This window comes from Eschrichtius robustus, chromosome 12 (assembly GCF_028021215.1).
Source record: "Eschrichtius robustus isolate mEscRob2 chromosome 12, mEscRob2.pri, whole genome shotgun sequence".
Lineage (NCBI taxonomy): Eukaryota > Metazoa > Chordata > Mammalia > Artiodactyla > Eschrichtiidae > Eschrichtius > Eschrichtius robustus.
In genome coordinates this window covers 37,342,242-37,364,119 of record NC_090835.1, presented here as the reverse complement: position 1 = coordinate 37,364,119, position 21,878 = coordinate 37,342,242, and the positions used below count along the sequence as shown (strand labels likewise).

Genomic DNA, 21,878 nt, shown 5'->3' with positions numbered 1-21,878 from the left:
TAAGGAGGAGTGGGAAAGAGAGGAGGGCCAAAGGTCAGGAACTGAAAATGAGAGAACAGAGGCCATGAGATTGGGTTTATAAACCAAAATAAAAAATTTAAAATTTATCTTGAGAGCAATGGGAAAGCACTAATGGATTTTAAGCAAGAGACTGCCATGATCATTTTTTGCATTTGATAAAGATTTTCGGGATATAAGTAAAGAATGGGTTGGGACAAGATAAGAAGAGAAACCAATTAAGAGGCTATTGCAGTATCAAGAGATGGTGGTAGCTAACCTAAGGTCTGGCAACAAGGGCAGAAAGAAGTGGAGGGATTTGTGAAGGTTAAGGGGGAGGGCACAATAAGACCTGTAAGTTCACTGAATAAAAAAGCTTAGAGGAATAAAGGATAACTTCCAGCTGGCTAGGAAAGGACACCACTACTGAGCTAGAGCATAAGAGAAACAGACTGTGGGGCAAACAATTAGACATGCAGAATTCAAGGTGCCTGTGGGAAATATTCATGTGGGAACGTCTAGAAGGCAGCTGGAAGTGATCTGAAGCAGAGAAGAGACACCAATGATAAAGAAATAAAATTGGGCATTAATATAATACAGATAAAAATAATAGCTAATAATTACTGAGCCCTCATGTGCCAGGTTCTGCACTAAGCACTTTTCATGCTTAATTTCATTCAAGGATTACAAAAACATTTTAAGGTAAGAACTATCATCCCTATTTTATAGATTAGGGAAATAAAGCTTCGAGAAAATAAAGCTTGGAGAGGCTTAAGTTGCCTAAAGATCAAAATGTCAATGAAGAGTGCACTTAAATCCAAAACATGGACCCCAAAGCCCATGCTCTCAAGCATCATGCTATTCCACCTCCAAAGTCACTAACAGCCACAATTTATTGAATAATTACTATGTTCAGGAGCTGTGAGTAATACATACTTTTTTTTTTTTTTTACCCTCATTTACTCCTCAACAGACCGGAATTAAATAAGGCACCTTTCTCTCCCTCCACATGCCCGATGCACACACCCATAGTGTCAGTGCAGAATCATACGGTACATATCACTCTTATTTTTCTATTCAGGAACCCAAGAGAACTCCTATATTCCCAAACTCAAAATCATCTCACCCCAGAATGAGCACAGATGCCTTGGGAACCCTCACCAATATTCAACTGAACAAAGTACACACCAAAGAGAAAACACCTTGGCCACAACCAGGACTTTGGTAATAAAGAAGTCCATGAGTAGTCTATTTCACTGAACCAATACCAAATTTAAAAAGCTACCCACTCAATTCCCAACTTTGTCAAGGCCTCAGGAGAAAACAGACTATTTACAAAAAAACAATAAAGGTACAGCATCTGCTGATGATAATCTCTGGAGAAAAGTAAGAAGCAAACCTACTGCATTCATGAAATCATCATTCTTGAAGAGTATTCTCAGCAAGTGGCCCAGCATACACTCTGGATCAGCTCGACCTACCAAAAGAAGAGGGGAGGAACAAACAAAGGAATGAGTAAGTCATCCCAGTCAAGCAACTCAGACCTCTGGAAAGGCACCTGGGTTGTTTAAGTCCTATTAAAAGGCCAGCAAAAATTAACAGAAACAAAGAAAAGATTCTTTTGATGAATCAGATTTCATAAGGAACATTCTTTAAAATTAAAAATGACAATAAAAAATTTGAGACACTGCTCTCTAACCTTCCCATCTCCCAGCATATTGCCTACACATCAATGCTGAATTAAATAAATAAGCACTAGACCCAGACCAGTATCACTAAGAGTATACAAGGTCTACAAAAGAATCATAAAGGAGCCTAAGAGAAAGAAAACCCATGACTTCCCAGACAAAGAAAGGAAGGAAGCACAGCTTCTTTTGATGAGTGGCCTGGAGAAGACAGGCTCCAAGTCCAATCTCTCAACTATAATGCCAACAGCAGCAGAGATGTGTCCTCAAACCTGTAATGACACTCCAGGTTTGGGGGACAGGGGGAATCCCACCAAGCAACCACCAATTCTAGAGATAAAATAAACCTGGTCATCTTAACTTCTGAGCTCCTGGGGAAAGAAAGGAGGCCAGGAACCTAGGATTTACTCAACACACAGCCTAAATGTAAAAGAATTAGTTAATGGTTGGGAAAATTACTGGTTTGCTTTTAAAACAGATATCATCTATTTAATTTTCCTTTCAGAGTGGCAAATTTAGTCAAAGGATACAATTTAGGATGAAGAAAAGATATAAGCTGCTGATATAAAGTTTTTACCAAGCTGTAATTAATATCCCAAAGTAATTCACAAAAACAGAAGTTAGAGAATGGTACCATAAAAACAAACGTGGACCTCAGATTACTTAACTTTCTCTCTTTATAAAAGATGAAACTGTGACCCTTGTTTTTATTAACAGAAATTATGCCTAATGACAAATATGACTTAACATAAGTTAGGAAGGAAAAAAACTGTCTTTAAATTTCTACTGAAAAAAGGCATTCTTCTCTCCCTTCTTCCTCGTTATCATTTTATCCTTTCCAAGGCAATGTCACTAAGCATGATCATCTCTTTAATTCTTTTCACAATCTCAAGAATTAACTTAATTTCTTTTCACTTTCCTACTATTTCATGCTCTGATTGCCTTACTGAAGATGTGAGTTCAATAGCCATTCTCAAAGTCACAAGTGGGGATGTCTAGGACAAGAGCAGCAGGTAACATCACATAAACAACTGGACACTCAATCTGAAATGCTTAGCTTACTTACATTTGGGAATAAAAGTCTAAGAAACAGAAATAAACCCTGGAACATTTGGGTGGCTATACAATGTTCTTATTTTTATAAGTCCCACTCATTCTCATTATCTCTCCACATACAAAATCTCAGACTCTTCTCTCCAAAAAGGACTCCTGGTTTTACAAAGAGAAAATGTATATGCAGTGTGGGCCCACACGACATAAGCTTTGCCCACTGGTAATCTACCTTAGAGAGAACATAAAATAGCAGTCTCAAGTCCCATACAGTTCTGTATTACAGCAAATTCCATGCCAAAGCAGTCTGGTTTGTCATGGCTCTAATTAAATTAGCCCAAAAGAAAACCACATTAACATGAGATGGCATATTTTAGCTGTTGGAACACTAAAGTAGACATCAAGAAATCCATTCATTCATTATTCAAGGTTCCAAGCATCAATTTCATAACTAAAAGCAAGGCACTGAATGCATTCTCAACCACATCTCCCTGTTAGTAAAAGGATAATTATTGTTGTTAGAAAAATGAAGGCACAGAGGATAACATCTTTTGGTTTAAAAGTCAGAAAGAGAGAACATATTTCTCTTTTTACATCTTTGTAATCGTATCAACTGAGTCAATAAGGTATATCTATATAATTCAGTTCCTTTAAGTTAGCTTCTAGTAATAGTAATCTTCCATTTAATAGGTAAATATTAAAAGTATTTCCATTTTTCCAGGAATTTATTTTTCCTCTCTGAGCCCCCACCTTGAGCAATATTTTAACAAATAAATTCTATTTCAATTGAAAAATATTCCTTATATTAAGCAGTTTTCTTTTGTAAGAAAATTAGAGCCAGGCTTAAGAGAACACAGTCTCACCAGGATGTCGATCATCAAATGGGTCTGGATCCCCCTTACGATATTCTTCAGTTTCTTTTTCAATCAATTCAGACATCCTAGCACAAAGAGAAGACAGGGTCAATTCTAGACAAGCATACAAAAAAAATGTATCACTACCTACGATAGTCAATTAAACAATCAAGGTACAAAATAAAAGCAAAAAATTAGAAAAAGGGTATTTTCCTAACAAACATAAAGATCTAAACAACTATCTCATAAAACAATTTCCACTTCCAAATTCATTCTTCTCTCCAACTCTCCTGTCTCAAAAAATAGCACTATCCCCTCAGAAGCCAAAAACAAGGAGTCATCATTAAAACCTTCCTTTTTCTCCCCATCCCCCACAGCAATAATTCCTATAAGCTCTACCTACAAAATATCTCCTGACTTCAATCATTTCCTTAAATCTTGACCATTCCTACCCTTGTCCAGACCACCTTTATCAACTTCTGGACTACGTGCAATAGGCTTTTCCCTGGTCTCCTTGTTTCTTGCTTCCATGCTTGACCTGACACAATACACCTCCAACTTTCAATGACTTACCCTCAACTTAAATTAAACCCAAGCACTACAAGGTTTACAGTAACCTGGTTTTTGTCTGCATCTATGACCACTTCTTGTACTCCTCCACCCCTCCTTTATTAAGCTACAGTCACATGGCCTTCCCTGCTCTTCAGAGTCCAAACTCGTAACTGCTTCAGGACCTTTCTAGGTGCTGTTACCTCAGCCTATAACATTCTTCCACCCACCCAGGTTCCCACCCCTGCCCTAAGCAACCACTCACCTACTTTTTCTCACTAAAGATTAGTTTTGCCTGTTCTACAATTTCATATAAATGAAATCACATATACTCTTTTTTTTTTAATTTATTTTATTTATTTATTTACTTTTGGCTGCGTTGGGTCTTCGTTGCTGCGTGCGGGCTTTCTCTAGTTGCAGCGAGCGGGGGCTACTCTTCGTTGTGGTGCGTGGGCTTCTCTTGCTGCGGAGCACGGGCTCTAGGCATGCGGGCTTCAGTAGTTGTAGCTCGTGGGCTCTAGAGCGCAGGCTCAGTAGTTGTGGCGCACAGGCTTAGTTGCTCCACGGCATGTGGGATCTTCCCGGAACAGGGATGGAACCCGTGTCCCCTGCATTGGCAAGCGGATTCTTAACCACTGCACGACCAGGGAAGCTCCACATATACTCTTTTTATGTTTGACTTCTTTCACTCAGCACGTTGAGTCATCCATGTTGTTGCATGTTATCAACTGTTCTTTTTTATTCACACATTTTTTTTTTAAATAAGAAAAATCACTTTCTGAGTACCCTAAGGACTGACATTTTAACCTATTATAATGACAATCAAATAAAAGGCTTTCATGCTCTCCAGTATCTAGGATGCTCTATCCTAACTCAAATTTTCCTGCATGCTTTATTTCCACAAAACCATACTTTCTAGTCTTAAGGGTTAAGCTCCCTGCAAAAATTCTTGCCCACTCTGGTATATTTTTCCCCATCAAGCCTCAAAAGTATTTCTACCTTTTCTACCTTTCCCCCTAAACTCTGAAAACTCTCTTTGCCACAAAGGATGACCACACAAAATGTATTTTAAATTACATATTATAAGATCTACTAGTATCTTCAGTGGAAACTAAGCAACATAGCACAGCAGAAGTTAAAAACATGGATTCTGGAGCCAGATGGCCAGTGTTCAAATCATATCTCTTCCCCTGTTTGTGACTTCGGTCAAGTTATTTAACCTCTCTGCGCCTAATCTGTAAAATGAGGATAACAGTCCCTATCTTACAGAGTTTCCCTGAAGTTAAAGTTAATATATGTAGTCTGCTTAAAACAGAACTTAAGTCAGAGCTATTTAGGTGGTGTTCCTATGGAAACTGGGAATCAATAACAAATAGAAAACAAATTAATCTAAGGTAGATATTGATGCAATGGGGCAGGAGGGAGCCTTCTGGAGGTAGTACTCAAGTTCTATAATTTGATCTAGGTGATGATTTTATAAGTAAACAATCCATCCCTCAGTATCCACAGGGAATTGGTTCCAGGACCTCCCAGGGATACTAAAATCCTCTAATGCTCAAGTCCTTTGTATAAAATGGCATAGTACAGTTGGCCCTCCACATCCACAGATTCAAGCAACCGTGGGTCGACTATAAATTATATCTCAATAATATAAAAAAAAAACCCCACAAAACCTGGGTTAAGCTCACACAGCTTGGCGCGATGCCAGTCCTTTTTCACAGAATTAAGTCAAAGGCTTGATTATAATAAATAAAACAACATAAAAAATAAAAAGTCAATCAAGTTATAGAGTTGTACATTTTTCTTAGGAAAATAGCCAAAAGATCATTTAAAAAAATAGTCAGTAAAGGAGTAGGTAAGCCTGAAATTCATTTGCTTTTCATGGAATACACCAAAACACCCAAACTGAAGCCAGTTTGCAGGGTGAGAGGGATGACAGATGTGAAGGTAATTTAGGAAATAGCCAGTGAACTAACAGACCCACAATTTGAAGGATGGTAAGAGTTTTGCCCCTATCTAAAATAAACTATACTTCGAATTCATCCTACTGTCTCTTAAAGTCCCAGTCTAACCTTAAAGATCTTTTTAAGATCTTGCTCCATATAACTTTATCTTCCATTCCTACCTTATATTCACCCTCCACTTTGGTGGGGCCCATTTCCTCACTGCCACAAAAACATGCCCCAGTTCATTCGCCCCTAGATACATTTTTCAGTCACGTTTGAACTTTTCCTAGAAAACCTTGTCTCTGCTTTCAATCAAGGTATATTCTACCAACTTTCAAGTCCTTGTTCCAAGGAACCTTTACCACATCCTACACTGGAAAGCCCACTGGAATTGGAGTTAAAACCCAGTATTTCAACCTTAGCTTTCTACTGCCTGGCTATAGTCTTTTGGGGTTTTTTGTTTTGTTTTTTTGTTTGTTTTGGCCACGTTGGGTCTTTGTTGCTGCGCGCAGGCTTTCTCTAGCTGCGGCAAGCAGGGGGGTACTCTTTGTTGTGGTGCGCGGGCTTCTCGTTGCGGTGGCTCCTCTCTTGTTGTGGAGCACGGGCTTTAGGTGCGCGGGCTTCAGTAGTCGCAGCACACGGGCCCTAGAGCACAGGCTCAGTAGTTGTGGTGCATGGGTTTAGTTGCTCCGCAGCATGTGGGATCCTCCCAGACCTGGGATCGAACCCATGTCCCCTGCACTGCAGGCGGATTCTTAACCACTGCACCACCAGGGAAGTCCTATAGTCTTTTGCAAGCAGCTCAGAGGATGGCTATCTTTTAACAATGTAGCTCTCATACCTTTAGTGACAAATGAAGAAGCTGAGGTTCAGAGAAGTGTCTCCTACAGTTCTGACACACAAAAGGTCCTCAAACATTTGTTGAATGAATAGAAGAAACGGACTCATTCAAATTCTTTCCATTCTCCTAACCCCTAGAATATTTACAAACCACACTGCCAATCTAGCACTTCATTATATACCATTTTCTACTACTATGCATTTTTTGGAACCATTAGTTGCCTCCCAGATGGTTATCTCCTTGAAGATAGGGTCCCTCCATTTAGGCTCTGCACTGCTGAATACCATAGCATAATGACAAAGCTCAGGGTCAAATATGATAATTAATATGAAATAATCCTGAAAATAAAGTTTTTTGGTTTTTGGTTTTTTCTGGCCTCACCACGCAGCTTGCAGGATCCCTGCCCAGGGACTGAATACGGGCCCCAGCAGTGGAAGCACCGAGTCCTAACCACTGGACCGCCAGGGAATTCCCGAAAATAAAGTATTAAAAAATACTTTATATTTTATATTTTTTTGAGCAATTAAATGAATCTACCACTAACACCCCATTTATGACTCTCTCCTCCTTTCAAAGGTACATCAATCATAATCCACACACGTTAAATGCACAATACTTAAGATTCTTAAATTCACTGTGGCTGCACTTCAAGTAGCTTGTGATTAATAGTTCTTAATCTCCAATGCCTCTACAAATGAAAATCCACTTTCCACCAGTCAGCAATAAACCTTTCCCTAAAAAAAAAACTGTACTTTCACATGTTCCCTACCTATCAAGAGCAATTATGAACAAAGCATTTATCCCTGTTTAAACTTTCATAAGATCATAGTTCTCTTTATCCCTAGAAAACAGATCATTGCATAAACAAAGTTTTTTTTCTCTGCTATGATATCACAGATTAGATGTTAAAGAACCCCATGTTCCAGAGGCTTCCTGCTTAGAAAAACCATGGGCATCCCAACCCAGCCTTTTTTTTTCACTTTCTCTTCTTCCTTAACACATTCATTCAACAAAATTATGTCCCACACAGTTTACTATGTACCAAGCATTGGGCAAGTCAGTGTCTGAGGAAACACAAGGAGACACCAATAAAAATGAGTAGTACCTGACTTCAAAAAAAACTTACAATTTAGTGAGGAGACACATGTAAAAAGATAATTATAATACAAGTAGTAATTAAAATGGGTGGAAGACTTTTTTAAATTGAAGTATAGCTGATTTACAATGTTGTGTTAATTACTGCTGTACAGCAAAGTGATTCAGTTATATATATATATATACATATACATACATTTTTTTCAAATACTCTTTTCCATTATGGTTTATCACAGGATATTAAATATAATTCTCTGTGCTATACAGTAGGACCTGGTTGTTTATCCATTCTATATATAAAAGATTACATCTGCTAGCCCCAACCTCCCACTGCATCCCTCCCCCAACCCCCTTGGCAACCACCAGTCTGTTCTCTATGTCCATGATTCCATTTCTGTTTCATAGATAGGTTCATTTGTGTCATATTTCAGATTTCACATATAAGTGATATCATATGGTATTTACAAACATGATTCTTGAACTGCTTCCTGAAAGGACTAGAGCTTGCCAGGCAGATATACCAAGGAAAGGCATTTCAGGCCAAAGAAACAGCAAGTGTAAAGGCACACAGACACTGGAAAATATGGTTCTATTCCTCTCTGAAGAACAACACTATGAGGCAGAAAAAGGAGGTACAGACTAAATCATAAATGGCCTCATAGGCCACTCTAAATTACATTTCATTCTGAAGGAAAAGGGTGCCAGGGAAGAATTATGAGCTGAGGTATGACAATCAGATTTGTGTATGAAAAAGATAAATCTTTCAGCAAAGGGGATGATATATTAGAAGAGGGTAAACTGCAGACAGAGGGATAATGCACACTGCCTAATGAGCCAGTCAAGACATGATCAATACCTAATAAAGGAAGTGGGAATGGGGAAGAAGAGGAAGCAGAAACCCTCAGGGCTTGGTGACTAAGTTGTGCTAGTAAAGGAATACACTAGGGAGAATGATTTTCAGTTTTTAGTTTATAACTATTTACACCAAGGCAGGGAGTACAAAAGCACAAGCTGTGAATGAAGATGGAGGTAGGATGAAGGTGATAAGCTCTACTTTGAACACAGTATGTTTCAGGTGTCTGTGGAATAACCAGGTTAAACATGTGTACACCCATCAGCTGAGAAATGGGTCTGAAATTTTTAAAAAGAAGGGTCTGAAGTGAAAATAGAAATTTGAAAGTTAACATGAAAATAATTTTTTAAATCATGGACAGAGATGAAACTATCTAGGTAGAATACTTAGGGTGAAGAGAGAAGAGAACCGCAAACAAAACCTTGGCGCTAAAACACTGGCAGGAGAAGAACCTAGGAAAGAGAATGACAACAAAAGGGCCTGAGAGGAAAGGGAAGAAATTTTAAAAGGTTCAAGAAGTAGAGAGATAAAAGACTAGTTCTGACAGAGAAAAAAATGGATTGAGAATTCATGAAGTGAGCCTTCCTTCCTTCCTCCTTTCTTTCCTTCCTTCTTTCCTTCTGTCTTTCTGTCTCTCTCTCTTTCCCTCCCTCTCTCCCTTCCTTCCTTCCTTCCTCTCTCTCACTTTGCTTCATCTGGGCAGCCAGAAATTATTTTGCTCTGAGAAGTGAGAATAAACTAGAGGAAGTGAAAAGAGAAGAAAGAGAATTACTGAAGGCCCAGTCTGTTCTCTTGAGGAACTATTTAATGGCCTACGTTATGCCAACGCTTATGCAGGGTCTGAATGAGTGTTGTAAGGTCAGACCCAATGACCCCATTGATTTTCTGGCAGAGTATCTTTTCCAAGAACAATCCTGAAATGCAGCGAAACTTTAAAGATCTCGTGTCATATACTTTTACAGAGCTGGAGATGAGTTTAACATTGTAATTTGAAAAATTGCTTTAAAAATGCTTTCCTAGTTTTGGGGAAATTTTTTTCTTCCTGCAAACAAATATTTTATTAAGTAGAATCATTAAAAAAAACTTCTATGGAAAAAAAAACAAAAAGAATTCACAAAGTGAAAATGTTCTATACCATTCTCCAACTTTTTTTTTTTTTTTTTGGCCACGCCGTGTGGCTTGCAGGATCTTAGCTCCCCAACCAGGGATTGAACCTGGGCCCACGGCAGTGGACTGCCAGGGAATTCCCAATTTTTCCTTTTTAAAAAAAAAAAACAACTTAATTGTTCATACCTGGTAAGGATAGGTACCATGTCCTGCCCACTGCCATGTTCCTTTTCCCACTGCTCCAGCAGGGTAGTGAGCTCAGCTTTGGAGTCCACATGTACCGCTACTGTAGTCATGACTTGGCCTAAGGAAGCAAAAAAAAAAAAAAAAAAACCACACACACACAAATGAACACAGGCAAATAAACTTGACATACTTCCTATGAAAAGAAAAGTGAGGAGGGAGGAAAAAAGGGATGAGCAAGCAAGGGAAGTAACTAAAAGCATGGGAAATTTAACCCTTGGACCCTGTAGATAATTTTATTTGTGGTACAGTGGGAAACCCAGGATTGGGAGCCTGGATACTCATCAAGTCATGACAAACAAGTCTTTTCATCTCTCTCAACCTCAGTTTGCTAGACTGTCAAATGAGACAGGGTACTGGATCAAAATCATGATTCTTAACCTTTCTAGGATCAGGAATTCCTGGGAATCAGACAAAACCTATGGTTCCTTTCTCCCCTCAGAAACACACATACAGCTATCCCTGCTTTTCAGAGAAGTTCGCTTTATGCCACTTCATTTTTATGAAAGAACTACATTAGTATCTGTTTTTGCTAACCCAAAGAAATCTGAAGAGGACTTCTGCTTTTATGAAAAAAGGCGAAAAGCAAAAACAGCGTTGTTTGCTTTGCAGCGAGCCATTATAAAGGCAGTGTGCACCCCAAGCAGTGAGAGTGGCCCCGCCAAGCTCCTTCCATGGGAACTACACTCAGCATCAAGCTGTTACAGCTTTGAACTGTGCCTGTGAGCATCTGTGCTTTATCTCAATTTCTGTGCATCCGTGAGCAAGATGTGTCCTAAGGTAATTGCCTCTTCAAGTCATTTCAGCTTACGAAAGGTTTCACAAGAACACTCTACAACCTGTACCTATACACCACATGTATAATAATCCCAAGTCTAGAACTCTGAGGTCCAAACCTTTGAGGGTTTTTTTTTTAAAATACAGAATACAGCAAAAACTACTCCCAGAAATATTTTGCTCTTGTAAGTCTTCAGGGAAAGTTCTATGAAAGATAAGCAACATATTCCTGTTAATTCTTAACAACAGATCAAGAACTGAAGTGGATATCATTACCAACATGAAAGCTGAGAAAGAATATTATAAACCCATTCATCCTTCAGCCTTCCTAATCTGTCTCACAGCTGATCTTCTGGAAGGAGGATAAGAGGCTGGAGAAAGGCAGAAAAAGTTGCTGGGTTGAGTGATCAGCCCAGGGGTACAGAAGGACAGGGAGGTGAGACAGGCTCTGAAGGAGCTGCATGTGACATCCACACTGGGAAGAGAGGTTTATAAGGTACTCCAAAAGGAATAAATGAGACCCAAACGTTTAGATGGTTTACAGATCAACTTCTTTGCCAAAGCAGTCTTAGGATCAAAATGTCAAATCCTGCCATGCAAAATGTGTATTTTCACAGAAACAGCAACTGTTCTGTAAAAAGTTTCAGTCCACAAAGGCATTACTAGCTCATCTAGGATTATTGTTCACTCTTCTACCACAAGACCAAAAGAAATATATTTACCACCAACTCTCTAAATTTCCAATTAACTATGCCTAAAAATAATTATAACTTTGGGAATATTCACTTGCCCAGGGAAAATATAAACTTAAACTAAAATAATAATATCAGTGATAATTCATTTTACTCTCAATGAAAGATTAACAAAATGCAAAAGGTGCAGTCATCTTGTTACAGACAAGACAGTGAAGGTACATTACTCAATTCACCATGTTCCAAAGTGAGTTCTTTAAGTGGTATGCAGAATTTATGGCCTAATAGTGATACAATAGTTACCAATTACTGAATATCTGTATGAGATAGACACGTGGTTAAGTAATCTATTTACATTATTCTGAATTTTCACAACCACCCTGCCCTTATTTTACAGATGAGGAAAAGGGCTCAGAGAGGTCCCCAAGACCACTCAATTGGTACTTGGTAGAAAAGGGGTTCAAGCATTCAAATCCCAACTCTGCCAACATACCTGTGAGATCTTGGTCAAGTTATTTAACTTCTCCAAATCTCAATTTCCTTATCTGTAAAATGGAAATAGTTGTTGCAAGGGTTAAATGATAATACTGTCCGTACAATGGAATAATATAAAGCCCTACAAAAAATATGTAGAGGGAATTCCCTGATGGTCCAGTGGTTAGGACTTGGCGCTCTCACTGCTGGGGCCCCGGGTTCGATCCCTGGTAGGGGAGCTAAGATCCCGCAAGCCACACAATGCGGCCAAAAAAAAGTCTTTATCCTGAAGGATGCCTGCCAAAGTATTTAGGGGTGCTGTGTCTGCAACTTATTTTCAAATGGTTCCACGAAATAAGTATATACCACATCTACCTACTAAGAGAAAACATGGCAAAATATTAATAACAAGTGTTGAATCTAGATGGATAAATAAGTATTCATTTTACTATCCTTTCGAATTTTTTTCTAATTAAAAAGTAGGAGATGGGCTTCCCTGGTGGCACAGTGGTTAAGAATCTGCCTACCAATGCAGGGAACCCAGGTTCAAGCCCTGGTCCAGGAAGATCCCACATGCCGCGGAGCAACTAAGCCCATGCACCACAATTACTGAGCCCGAGTGCCACAACTACTGAAGCCCGCGTGCCTAGAGCCCATGCTCTGCAACAAGAGAAGCCACTGCAATGAGAAGCCCACGCACCGCAACAAAGAGTAGCTCCCCCTTGCTGCAACTAGAGAAAGCCCACGCGCAGCCACAAAGACCCAACCCAGCCAAAAATAAATAAAGTAGGAGAAAACTAATAAGAATTTCCTTTCCTAATTTGGACCAACTCTCAGTACACTGTCAAGTGAGAAAAACAAAGAACACTCTTTGCTTTTGTGTGTGTGTGTGTGTGTGTGTGTGTGTGTGTGTGTCCCTGCAAGAATATATAAGAAACGGATAATAACTATTACTTTTGTGGCAAGTAACTGATCTTCTGAAGGATAAAGGTAGAAGAAAGGTTTTTTTCACTATATGTTACTATCCTAGCTCTACCATTTTTCCACTATTTTGTTACCTTTTGTAACTTTTGAGTTAATCCATAAAATCTGTTCTCTTCTAATACACAATACTATATGGCCTATTCGGCAAAAACTATCCCAAAGCCTAAAAAAAAGTTCACGTTAAGGATTCCCATAAGGTTACAATTCTGAAACAAATGCCTGTAAGCACTCCTCTTTTTAAAAAAAGAAAAAAACCCACTGGGAAAAAAACCCAAGTCTGGAGCTTCAAGTAAAATTTACCTAATAATTAGTATAACATATTAGATCATGTATAACAATACTCTATTACTGTCCATGACCATAACAGAAACAACACTGGTAACAAACCAACTTCGATCACTTCAAACCAACATGTGGTTCATTCCACCAGATTCCTCCTCGATAAAGTTTAACTACTGTACAGCAGATAACATAGTAAAACACTGTGCTCTCCAACTACTCAAGAGATGTTGAGCATAAAAGGATTTCCTTCATAGTTCCCAAATTCTGTATCTATTATTTCCTTTACATCCAAAAATATATCACCACTCGAAAATGGATAATAAGTGTAATATACAAAACCCAAATCTTGACAGCGTCAAGAAGAATAACAAATCGATTCCTAAAGAGTCTAATTATACAAGCTTACAAAAACCTTAAAAGTAAACTGAGACAAGAAGATTACAGGACAACACTGCCAATGAACCCCTCACTCTGTACATTAACAAAGCGTTTAGAACAGGAAGATGCTGTTAATAATTAAAACTTGTAGACTAATTAAAAGGCTTCATTGAAAAGACAGAGTAAGGAAAAACTGAGGCCAACGTGACACAGTCAATGACGAGTCATCTAGGACTCAAAAAGAACTACTACAAACACTCCAAAACTACTTCTTCAGCACAAGCAAAAGCCAAGCGCTAACAGTGCAATAAGAGGAAGTGAGACGCAAACCGTCTAGGAAGAGGGAGCTAAGCAAATGCCTGACATCCAGTTAAAAACGACTGTAACCCCCGGAAATAGGATCCCGGGAAGCTTGGCGGGCACTCCAAGGTTTGGCTCTAAGCTGCAGGACCCGGACACCTCTCCTTCCACCCATCTCCTCCACCATGGGGGCGGGGGGCGGGGTGTGGGAGGAGTGCCCAGAGAGCCCGCCCCCCCTCGCCCGACCAAGAGCCGGGCGGATGCAAGGGGAGGTGGCACGAGACCGAGGGAGGAGAGAGCCAGCCCAGGTGACTGGAACTAGGGGCGGAGACACAGTATGGGAAGGGGGCCGCCATACGACATGAAAGATGGAGCCACCTACCCCGACCCCAGGCCCGTACGGAACGAAGCCTGGGAGAACTGGGAGGAAAAAAGTGATGAGAGGAATGAGAGGCGCCCCTCCCCAAGATAGGGGCGGGCACACCCCCGCCCCCCAATCCGGGCGGAAGAGTTACTCTTGGGAAGCTTCTTTTGCGGACTGGAGGAAGAACGTGGAGGCCCCGCCCCCGAGCCAAGAATCTGGAGGATGAAAAGTCCTGTCAGGCCCCGGACCAAGCGTCCCGGGAGGCCCGGCCCGCCCCCTCCCAGCCGGCGGCCCAGGCAGGTGCCGCCCCTCCCCCAGCCCAGCGCCCACTCTCCCGCCCGACCGACCATGCGCCCTGTCTCCTCGCACCCCTCCCGCAGAGCCGTCTCCCTCCCTTCCCGACTCACCTTCCTGGGCGGCTCCGCCGCTCCCCCCTGACCCCGCCAGCGGCCACAGCTCACACACGCCGCCTCAGGTCCCGCACTCTCTCCCCCTCACTCACACACAACGCGACCGCGACTCCGAAGCGGCCCACATATTATGCGTCACTCGTTCGCTACGTACGCTGCGCGCGCGCGTCCCCCGACTTGGCGCGAGGCTTGCTGGCAGGAGGCGGGAGGAGAACGCGCGGGCGAGCGGAGGAATATCTACGAGCCCCAAGTCGCGTGGAAAATGAAGTTCCGCCTCTAGGGGCGGAGCCCACCAAGTCCTGATTGGCGCGTGAGCAGTTTGCCCCGCGCGTTGACTTCTGGGGTTTGTAGTTTTTAGCATAAACGAGAACTGCTACATATTCATTGGCTGCTCAGGAAGGCGGAAGCGAAAAGCGAAAGACTCGATCCTCCCAGCCCAAAGCTAGAACGGCTGGATACCTTCCCAGTACCTGATTCGGCCTGTGTGACAGGGAAGAGCCGTTGTTTTATTCGCCCATTGGCCCCATTATACCTAGAACCTACCAGGATCTAAGAAAATATTTCCCGAAGTGTATGAGAAATCACAGCAGTCATTAAGCAAAAGGCTCTGGTCTTCCTGTTCAAGACCTAGCCTGTAGGATCAATAAATATTTATCCTAGGTATTATATGTGAGGCAGAGAAAAGGAAAAAATCAAAAGGAAATAGATTAAGGCAGAGCTGACCTCAGAGGTCATCTAATTTCTTTATTTTGCAGCTGGGAAAAGTGAGACGCGGAGAGAGTGAGTAACTTGACTCACATCACACAACCAATTAGCAGCAGAACCAGAACGACTCCTGACTCTGACTCGGAGATCCCTTTTTGGAGACGTGAAAGGTAAACTCCACAGCTGAGCAGAATCTCTCCCTGACAAGATCCTATCGAGCCTTTATCTCTGGGAGTCCTGAGCAAGTTTCTGTGCATTTTTACGGAGTCCTCACAGTCAGCACTTTCACATGGGGAACATGGACACAGCAGGCCGTCTGCCATGCTCAGGTTCCATAGCTAGATTAAGAAGCTAGCCAGAGCCTGGGTGCTGGGTCTCTTGATTCTGTTCCCCACCAGACCCCATTCCCCGCTTTCCAGAAAAGAGACCTCCCTCCTCTTAAGTATGTAACTTGACACAGGTGATACTCAGGCACAAAATTCTAGAATGTTGGGTGGCAGTGTGGCAGACGTGCCACCTCTCTGCAACGCTTTCACCTGCCACAACACATAGCTCTGTTCTCTGTGCTTCTGGGACTTTGCCTATAATGGCCACTACCATTACCTCTGACTTTATATAGCTCTGAGCCAAGTGTTTTAACCACACTTTTTCATATAACCCTCACTACCACCCCACAGGGTAGGTACAGTTTGCCACCTACACAGATGAGAAATCTGAGCCCAGATTGGTGGCCCAAGGAATGGGGCCCAGGTTCATGGGTCCAGAGGCTGGACTGATAACTTTCCTACATTGGTGCTATAGCAACCCTTCACCTGACTTTCCTGCCATGCCTCCCTGGGTCATGAACCCAAAATGCATGAGAATGGAGCACTCAAGCCTTAGATACCCTCCATTTTTCCATGATCTAGCCAGTGCGGTGGTGACTTCCCCACTGACTGAGGTCCTGAAAGGCAGATCCCTTGTGGGAACCCAGGTTCCAGCTTGCCTCCTCCTGGCACAGCCTCAGCCTGCCACCAGATGGCACTGCTCCCCTTCAGAAAATCAGCCTGGGGCCCTGGGTAAATGATGGGAATAAGGGGCATGCCAGAGGGCCTTTGGAGAAGCCAGGGCCCAGGAGGCTGGGGAAGCAGAACAGGAGCTATACAGGACCTGTCTAGCAACTGCTTCCTCCATAATCTCTGTTCTATAATGCCTGTGCCCCCCATACCTCTGCCAAAAGCCCCCCCACATACCTGCAGCCGCAGACCTGCAGGCACTCCCAGACTCCCACTCTGGGAAAAGACTGCACTCAGGTTTTCTGGGCTGCACACACATTTCAAGCACACTCACTGTCACATTTCGTAGGCCAAGGTAACGTGTGCCAGAGACACAAGCATGCACTCCCATGCACTGGCGCCAGTCCTCACAGCCAACACTTTCACATCTAAGTACATGCAAGTACAAAGCTACAGATAAATCAGGCCCACACACCCAGCTTGACCTGGCACATCACACCTGAATCATTGGAAAAAGAGATTCCTTGGCCTCTTTAGAAGAACATTTCTGGACTCTGTCTCCCTCTGCTCTGTGTGTGCCCATCTCCCCTTATGGTATGCCTCAAAAAGCAGCAGCCACCATCCAAAAGGGCAAGAAGTCATGCTTGCAGGGCTGCCCAGTGGCAAAGGGAGAGCAAGAGCAGCCCAGCCCTGGTCCCAGCACGAAGGGCTACAGACTTAGGTATGATCCAACCTGCCCTCATCCCCACACATGCCCATGTACTAGGGTAGGAAAATCAATAGCACCATGTCCTCTGAGCTTCAGGATGCTCCTCCTCTTTCCCCTATCCTCTGTCTTCCCCATCTCCCCCTCTTCCCTTTTCCACCACCCCTTCTTTCCCATCACTTAACTTCCAGGTTCACCGGACCCAGGTGCTCCCATCAGCCCTTCCCCACCCTGGTGCCACCACAACTCCTGTGCCTCCTCCTGTCCCACATCTATTCCCACTCTGCTGTTTGCTGAACAAGACTGCTACTGCAAGTGTCCAGGAGTCACAGGAGCCACCGAGGAGAGGCTCGGGGCTTCCAGGCTCTGGGCTTCCAGGCACTGGGGACCCCAACCTGGACAAAAAAGGGAATTCTAATCATTCACTTGGTGCCCTCCCCCTTCCTGGGGGCCCCTACAGCCCCCTAGAAAGATGGAACACTACCCCTGTTGCCCAAGAGGTGTGCAAAGCAACCACCCTGTATGACGGCATCCACATCCACCATTCTCATTTCACAGAGTGAGAAACTGAGGCTCCACCTCGTCCAGTGGCCACAGACGCTGCAGTCTCTAGAAGTCAATACCCCCTCCTGCTCCCACAGGCACAAGTTCACAGAGGGACCTAAGACTCTGGTGAGAAATGAAGCAACGACCCCCCAGTCCCGCCCCAATTCCCACATACCAGGACCCCAGCCAGAGTGAGGAGCCCCCAGAAGAGCCCCATGCAATATTGAGGACATACTTATATATTTTAAATTATTCTTTATCTGAAATTAAAATTGAACCGGACATTCTATATATTATCTAGCAACCCCACCTCAGAACCACTGCTCAGCCACAGACCCCAAGGACTCCCCTTGATGGCCCCCATGGCCTCACTTAAATCACCTGCAAAATAGTTAGGAGTAAATCAGAACAGCTGCCTCCCAATGGGTCTCATTAAAGGTTAGACGGGCCAAGCAGTCAAGGTTGCCTTATCCGAAAGCTGATCTGGGTAATATCAGGCTCAGAGTCTCCCTTCTCCCCGTTCTCTCTTTAACCCTATCACCGATGGTGACAGATAAGAAAATAGTTTGCCTCTTTATTGGGAAGAGTTTGCAGGAGATAGGTCAGCAGTTGAGTCTAGCTTTGGAGGTAGACAGACCTGCATCCTAACACTAGTGCTCCTGTAATTGGCCTAATTACTTCACCTCTCGAGCTTCAGTTTCTCCAGCTGGAAAATGGGAATAATACCTCCTTTCTAACATTGTAATGAGGACTAAGTGGAACCATGCCTGTAAAGTGCTTAGCTTGGGGTCTGGCACACAGGAGGTGCTAGCTAAGTGGTGGCTATTTCTATTGTGATTACTCTTGGTCTGTGGCTGTCCCTATTGCTGTTCTTCAGGACTACCTCAGCCCTGGCTGATTTCTCTTTGCCCCCGGTACTACTGCCTGCTGGAAGAGCTCAAGCTTTCCTCATCAAAATGAGAAATGAGCTCCTTACCAGAAAAATCCTGGGGCACATTTTCAGACACACTGGGAAGTAGTGGAGTAACCACTCTTAGGGATCATCTGTCTACTCTCTGTCCCAGCACAGAACTAAAAACTGAGTGGGTCAGAAGGTGGATTTTTTTTTTTTAACATCTTTATTGGAGTATAATTTCTTTACAATGGTGTGTTAGTTTCTGCTTTATAACAAAGTGAATCAGCTATACATATACATATATCCCCATATCAGAGGGTGGATTTAAGAGGATCTGCTCCTAGGCCTCCTCATGGCTGAAAAGGCTGTCGTCGATCAAGGGTGAGGGCAGTCAAGGCCAAGGAGCTCCTTAGATGTGAATTCAGACATGTCACCCTCCCCAAACCAGCCTGTCGACCCTGCCTCCCTGCTGAGATGAAGCCTGCATCTGGAACCCTGCCCAGAGTGCACTCACTTTTTTCCCTGGGGTCCTCTGGCAGGATGGCAATGTCACAATCAAAGTAGAGTCCAGAGAGGATGGCCAGAGATGGTGTCCCCTGGGCCACCCTTACAATGGACCCGCCCAGCACAAACAGGGGCTGGAGCATGAAAAGGCCCAAATTCTGCCCTCCACCTACTCCCAGGACCTGTCAGATCCCCGAGCCTGGCTGCCAGTTATCATCCTTGGGGCCCTGCTCTTCCCAGAGGCTATGCTCCAGGTAAGAGTTAGAGGTTGGAGAACAGGGTACAGGGGAGGTAAGGAGCCTCTTTTGCCTCAGGTTTTTAGAATTGTAAATCCTTCCGGGAAGAAACAACAGTGGAGTCAGCATTGGAGAGAGAAGCCCTTGGATTTTGACAATGCCTGTTTGTAAGCACAAGACTTTTCTACAGGATTCAGGGATCTCTGGCCTGACCCACCTGAAGGTACTCTGGGGACTGCTGGCATAGACCCTGAGGAAGACTCAGGTCAGATAAAGCTTCCCACCCTATCAGTTCTTTCACTTTGAAAGGCCTGGGGCAGAATGACTTTGTTTGATGGAAGGAAGCTGATCTGACTGTCAATTCAGAGGTCAGAGACCCACCACTACCACCTGAAGTAATCACCTACTGCCCCTCCCCCAAACCTGGCCACGTTGGACCTGGACCCCAAAGAGGTATTGCCAGATATAGCCAGGAGTATCCAGTTAGTCCTGGGAGCCGAAGTTATCAAGGGGAGGTGTTTCCAAGTGCAGAGGGTGTCCTGGGCTCTTACTATGAGACAGTTCCTCTTCATTCCCTCAGAGGTAGGGGTGTCTCTCCATGAAAAGTCACATGATGTTCCTGGGGGGAGCCCCTCTGCCCTGCTCCTTCTTCACTAGGCCCAAACTTGTCACAGGATAGCCTTTTGTGATGTCACAAAGCTGGCTGCCTCCCACAGGACCGGGGACCGGGACAACCAGGGACTACTGGGCATGACTTGGGGAGATGGAAGGCTTCAGAAGTGGCCTTTGGACTCTGGAGAGGGGTCTTGAGGGGCTCAGGTTGTAGGGGGTGAAGGGGTCTGTTGGAGACCTGGGGAAGAAGACAGTTTCTCAGATTCTGGTCATTGCCAGGAGGTGAGAACAGCTGGGGCTTGGGGCTGTGGTCTTTGGCTATGGGTTTGTCCCTCAAGACCCAGGGGGAGGCGGGGAAAGGAGGGCCCTGCCCCAAATGAGTACATATAAAGGTCCTTTTCACTGGTGTTCTGGATGTTCCATGGCAAAAAGAGGTTAAGACCTCTGTCTGAGCTGGGGACCAGATCTTCCCCTCAACGCAATCCATCCATGATCATCTACTTATTGAATATTCCACCTGCTTCTCGGGCAAGCACATGCGGCCAAATTCTGCTGCGTTAATAAGCAGCCCTGATGGCCTTGGGGCACCTTCACCTGTTGAACTGCTCAGAGGAAGAAGACTATCAGGAGAAGAAATGCAAGTCCCCAGCGTTCACTCTCTCCAGAGTGTTGAGATTCTCACTGCCAGAGGAGCCAACCCAGGGGAGAAAACAGGAGGGAGGAGAAAGCTTCACTACAGAAAGTGTGGAAAGTCATCCACTGTTGTCGAAGGTCACAGTTGGTATGTGGAGGATGAGGAGAACCACTTGACGGGAGCCCTGTTCTAAAAACCAATGAACAAAACTGTTTTCCGTGAAGTTAAGGATTCCTGTGCCTAGCCCTGTACCTGAATCCCTTGGACTGAGGAGGATGCAGCACACAGTGGAGATGACAGGTCCTGTCCTCAAGGGCCCACAGTCTAGGGACTGAGTGAGCGTGCCCAGCTTCCTCCCTTAAAGAGAAGGCTAATGTCCCAGGAATGTGGCCCAAAGTCCCAGGAAATGGTGGGGCAGCCTAGAATCCACGGGCCCCACCTCCCAGGCCAAGGCCTTACATTTCCCTGAAGGTAAGAACAGACTAGAATCTTGAGGGCTTTTGACAGTTGAGCCAAGGCAGCTTCACACTGCCCTTCAGGGTCTGCAAGTCTGGGTCTTGGGGTCACTCATTCTTTTGAGAGTGGCTCTTCCCCACGTGGCTCCTCTCTTGGCCATTTTTGTTGCTGCATTCAAGACAGGCCTCCAGAGAGAACCTCCTGCTGTCTGCTCCATAAAGCCAGTGGGTATGCTGTGGGGATAGACCTGGCCTGAGGGGTAAGTGACTAGAGGGTGACTCTGGGTAAGTTTCCCCATCCATCCCTCATAAGTTTACTAGATCCATGGTTTTCAAATTTTGATAGCATTATTTTAGCACAGAATTTTTTTTTTTTTAACGCAGTGAAATCTTGTACACCTGTTCATTAAGTAGATAAGAGAGCCATGTTGGTAGTTGCATTACATGGTGTGTCAGAGTCCCTACCAATTCTGAAGAACCTCCTACAGTTCCAATAAACTCAGTTTGAAAACCACATGCCACATGGCTTCCAGACACTTCCAGGTTTGGCCTGCCATGAATTTGTGGCTTCAAAGCCCAGGCTTCATGGAGGATGAGAACAGGCCAAGGAATGCCATGTTTAGTGGCCCCCTCAGAGCCCTGCCGTGAGTACCTTCCCCCACTACCACTTCCAGTTCCTGGTTCTGACTCAGCTTATTTACAACGGCCA

At 43.7% G+C, this 21,878-nt stretch overlaps 1 protein-coding gene across 3 annotated transcripts in view; it reads right to left on the bottom strand.

The window, feature by feature from the left end:
• Positions 1 to 15,021, bottom strand: part of DCAF1 (DDB1 and CUL4 associated factor 1) — an 80,345-nt gene extending 65,324 nt beyond the window's left edge. For 2 of the 3 annotated variants that reach the window (XR_011075766.1, XM_068559108.1), the window contains exons 1-5: positions 14,879 to 15,021; positions 12,183 to 12,234; positions 10,164 to 10,281; positions 3,596 to 3,672; positions 1,401 to 1,474 (exon numbers count right to left, since the gene is read on the bottom strand). Coding sequence is in view for 2 of the 3 variants with exons in the window: in XM_068559108.1 (XP_068415209.1) it covers positions 1,401 to 1,474; positions 3,596 to 3,672; positions 10,164 to 10,273 (261 nt within the window). In the remaining variant the exon portion in view is untranslated. The remainder of the gene's footprint in view (positions 1 to 1,400; positions 1,475 to 3,595; positions 3,673 to 10,163; positions 10,282 to 12,182; positions 12,235 to 14,878) is intronic. The other variant, XM_068559109.1, reaches the window with a different exon arrangement.
• Between the last annotated feature and the right edge of the window lie 6,857 nt (positions 15,022 to 21,878).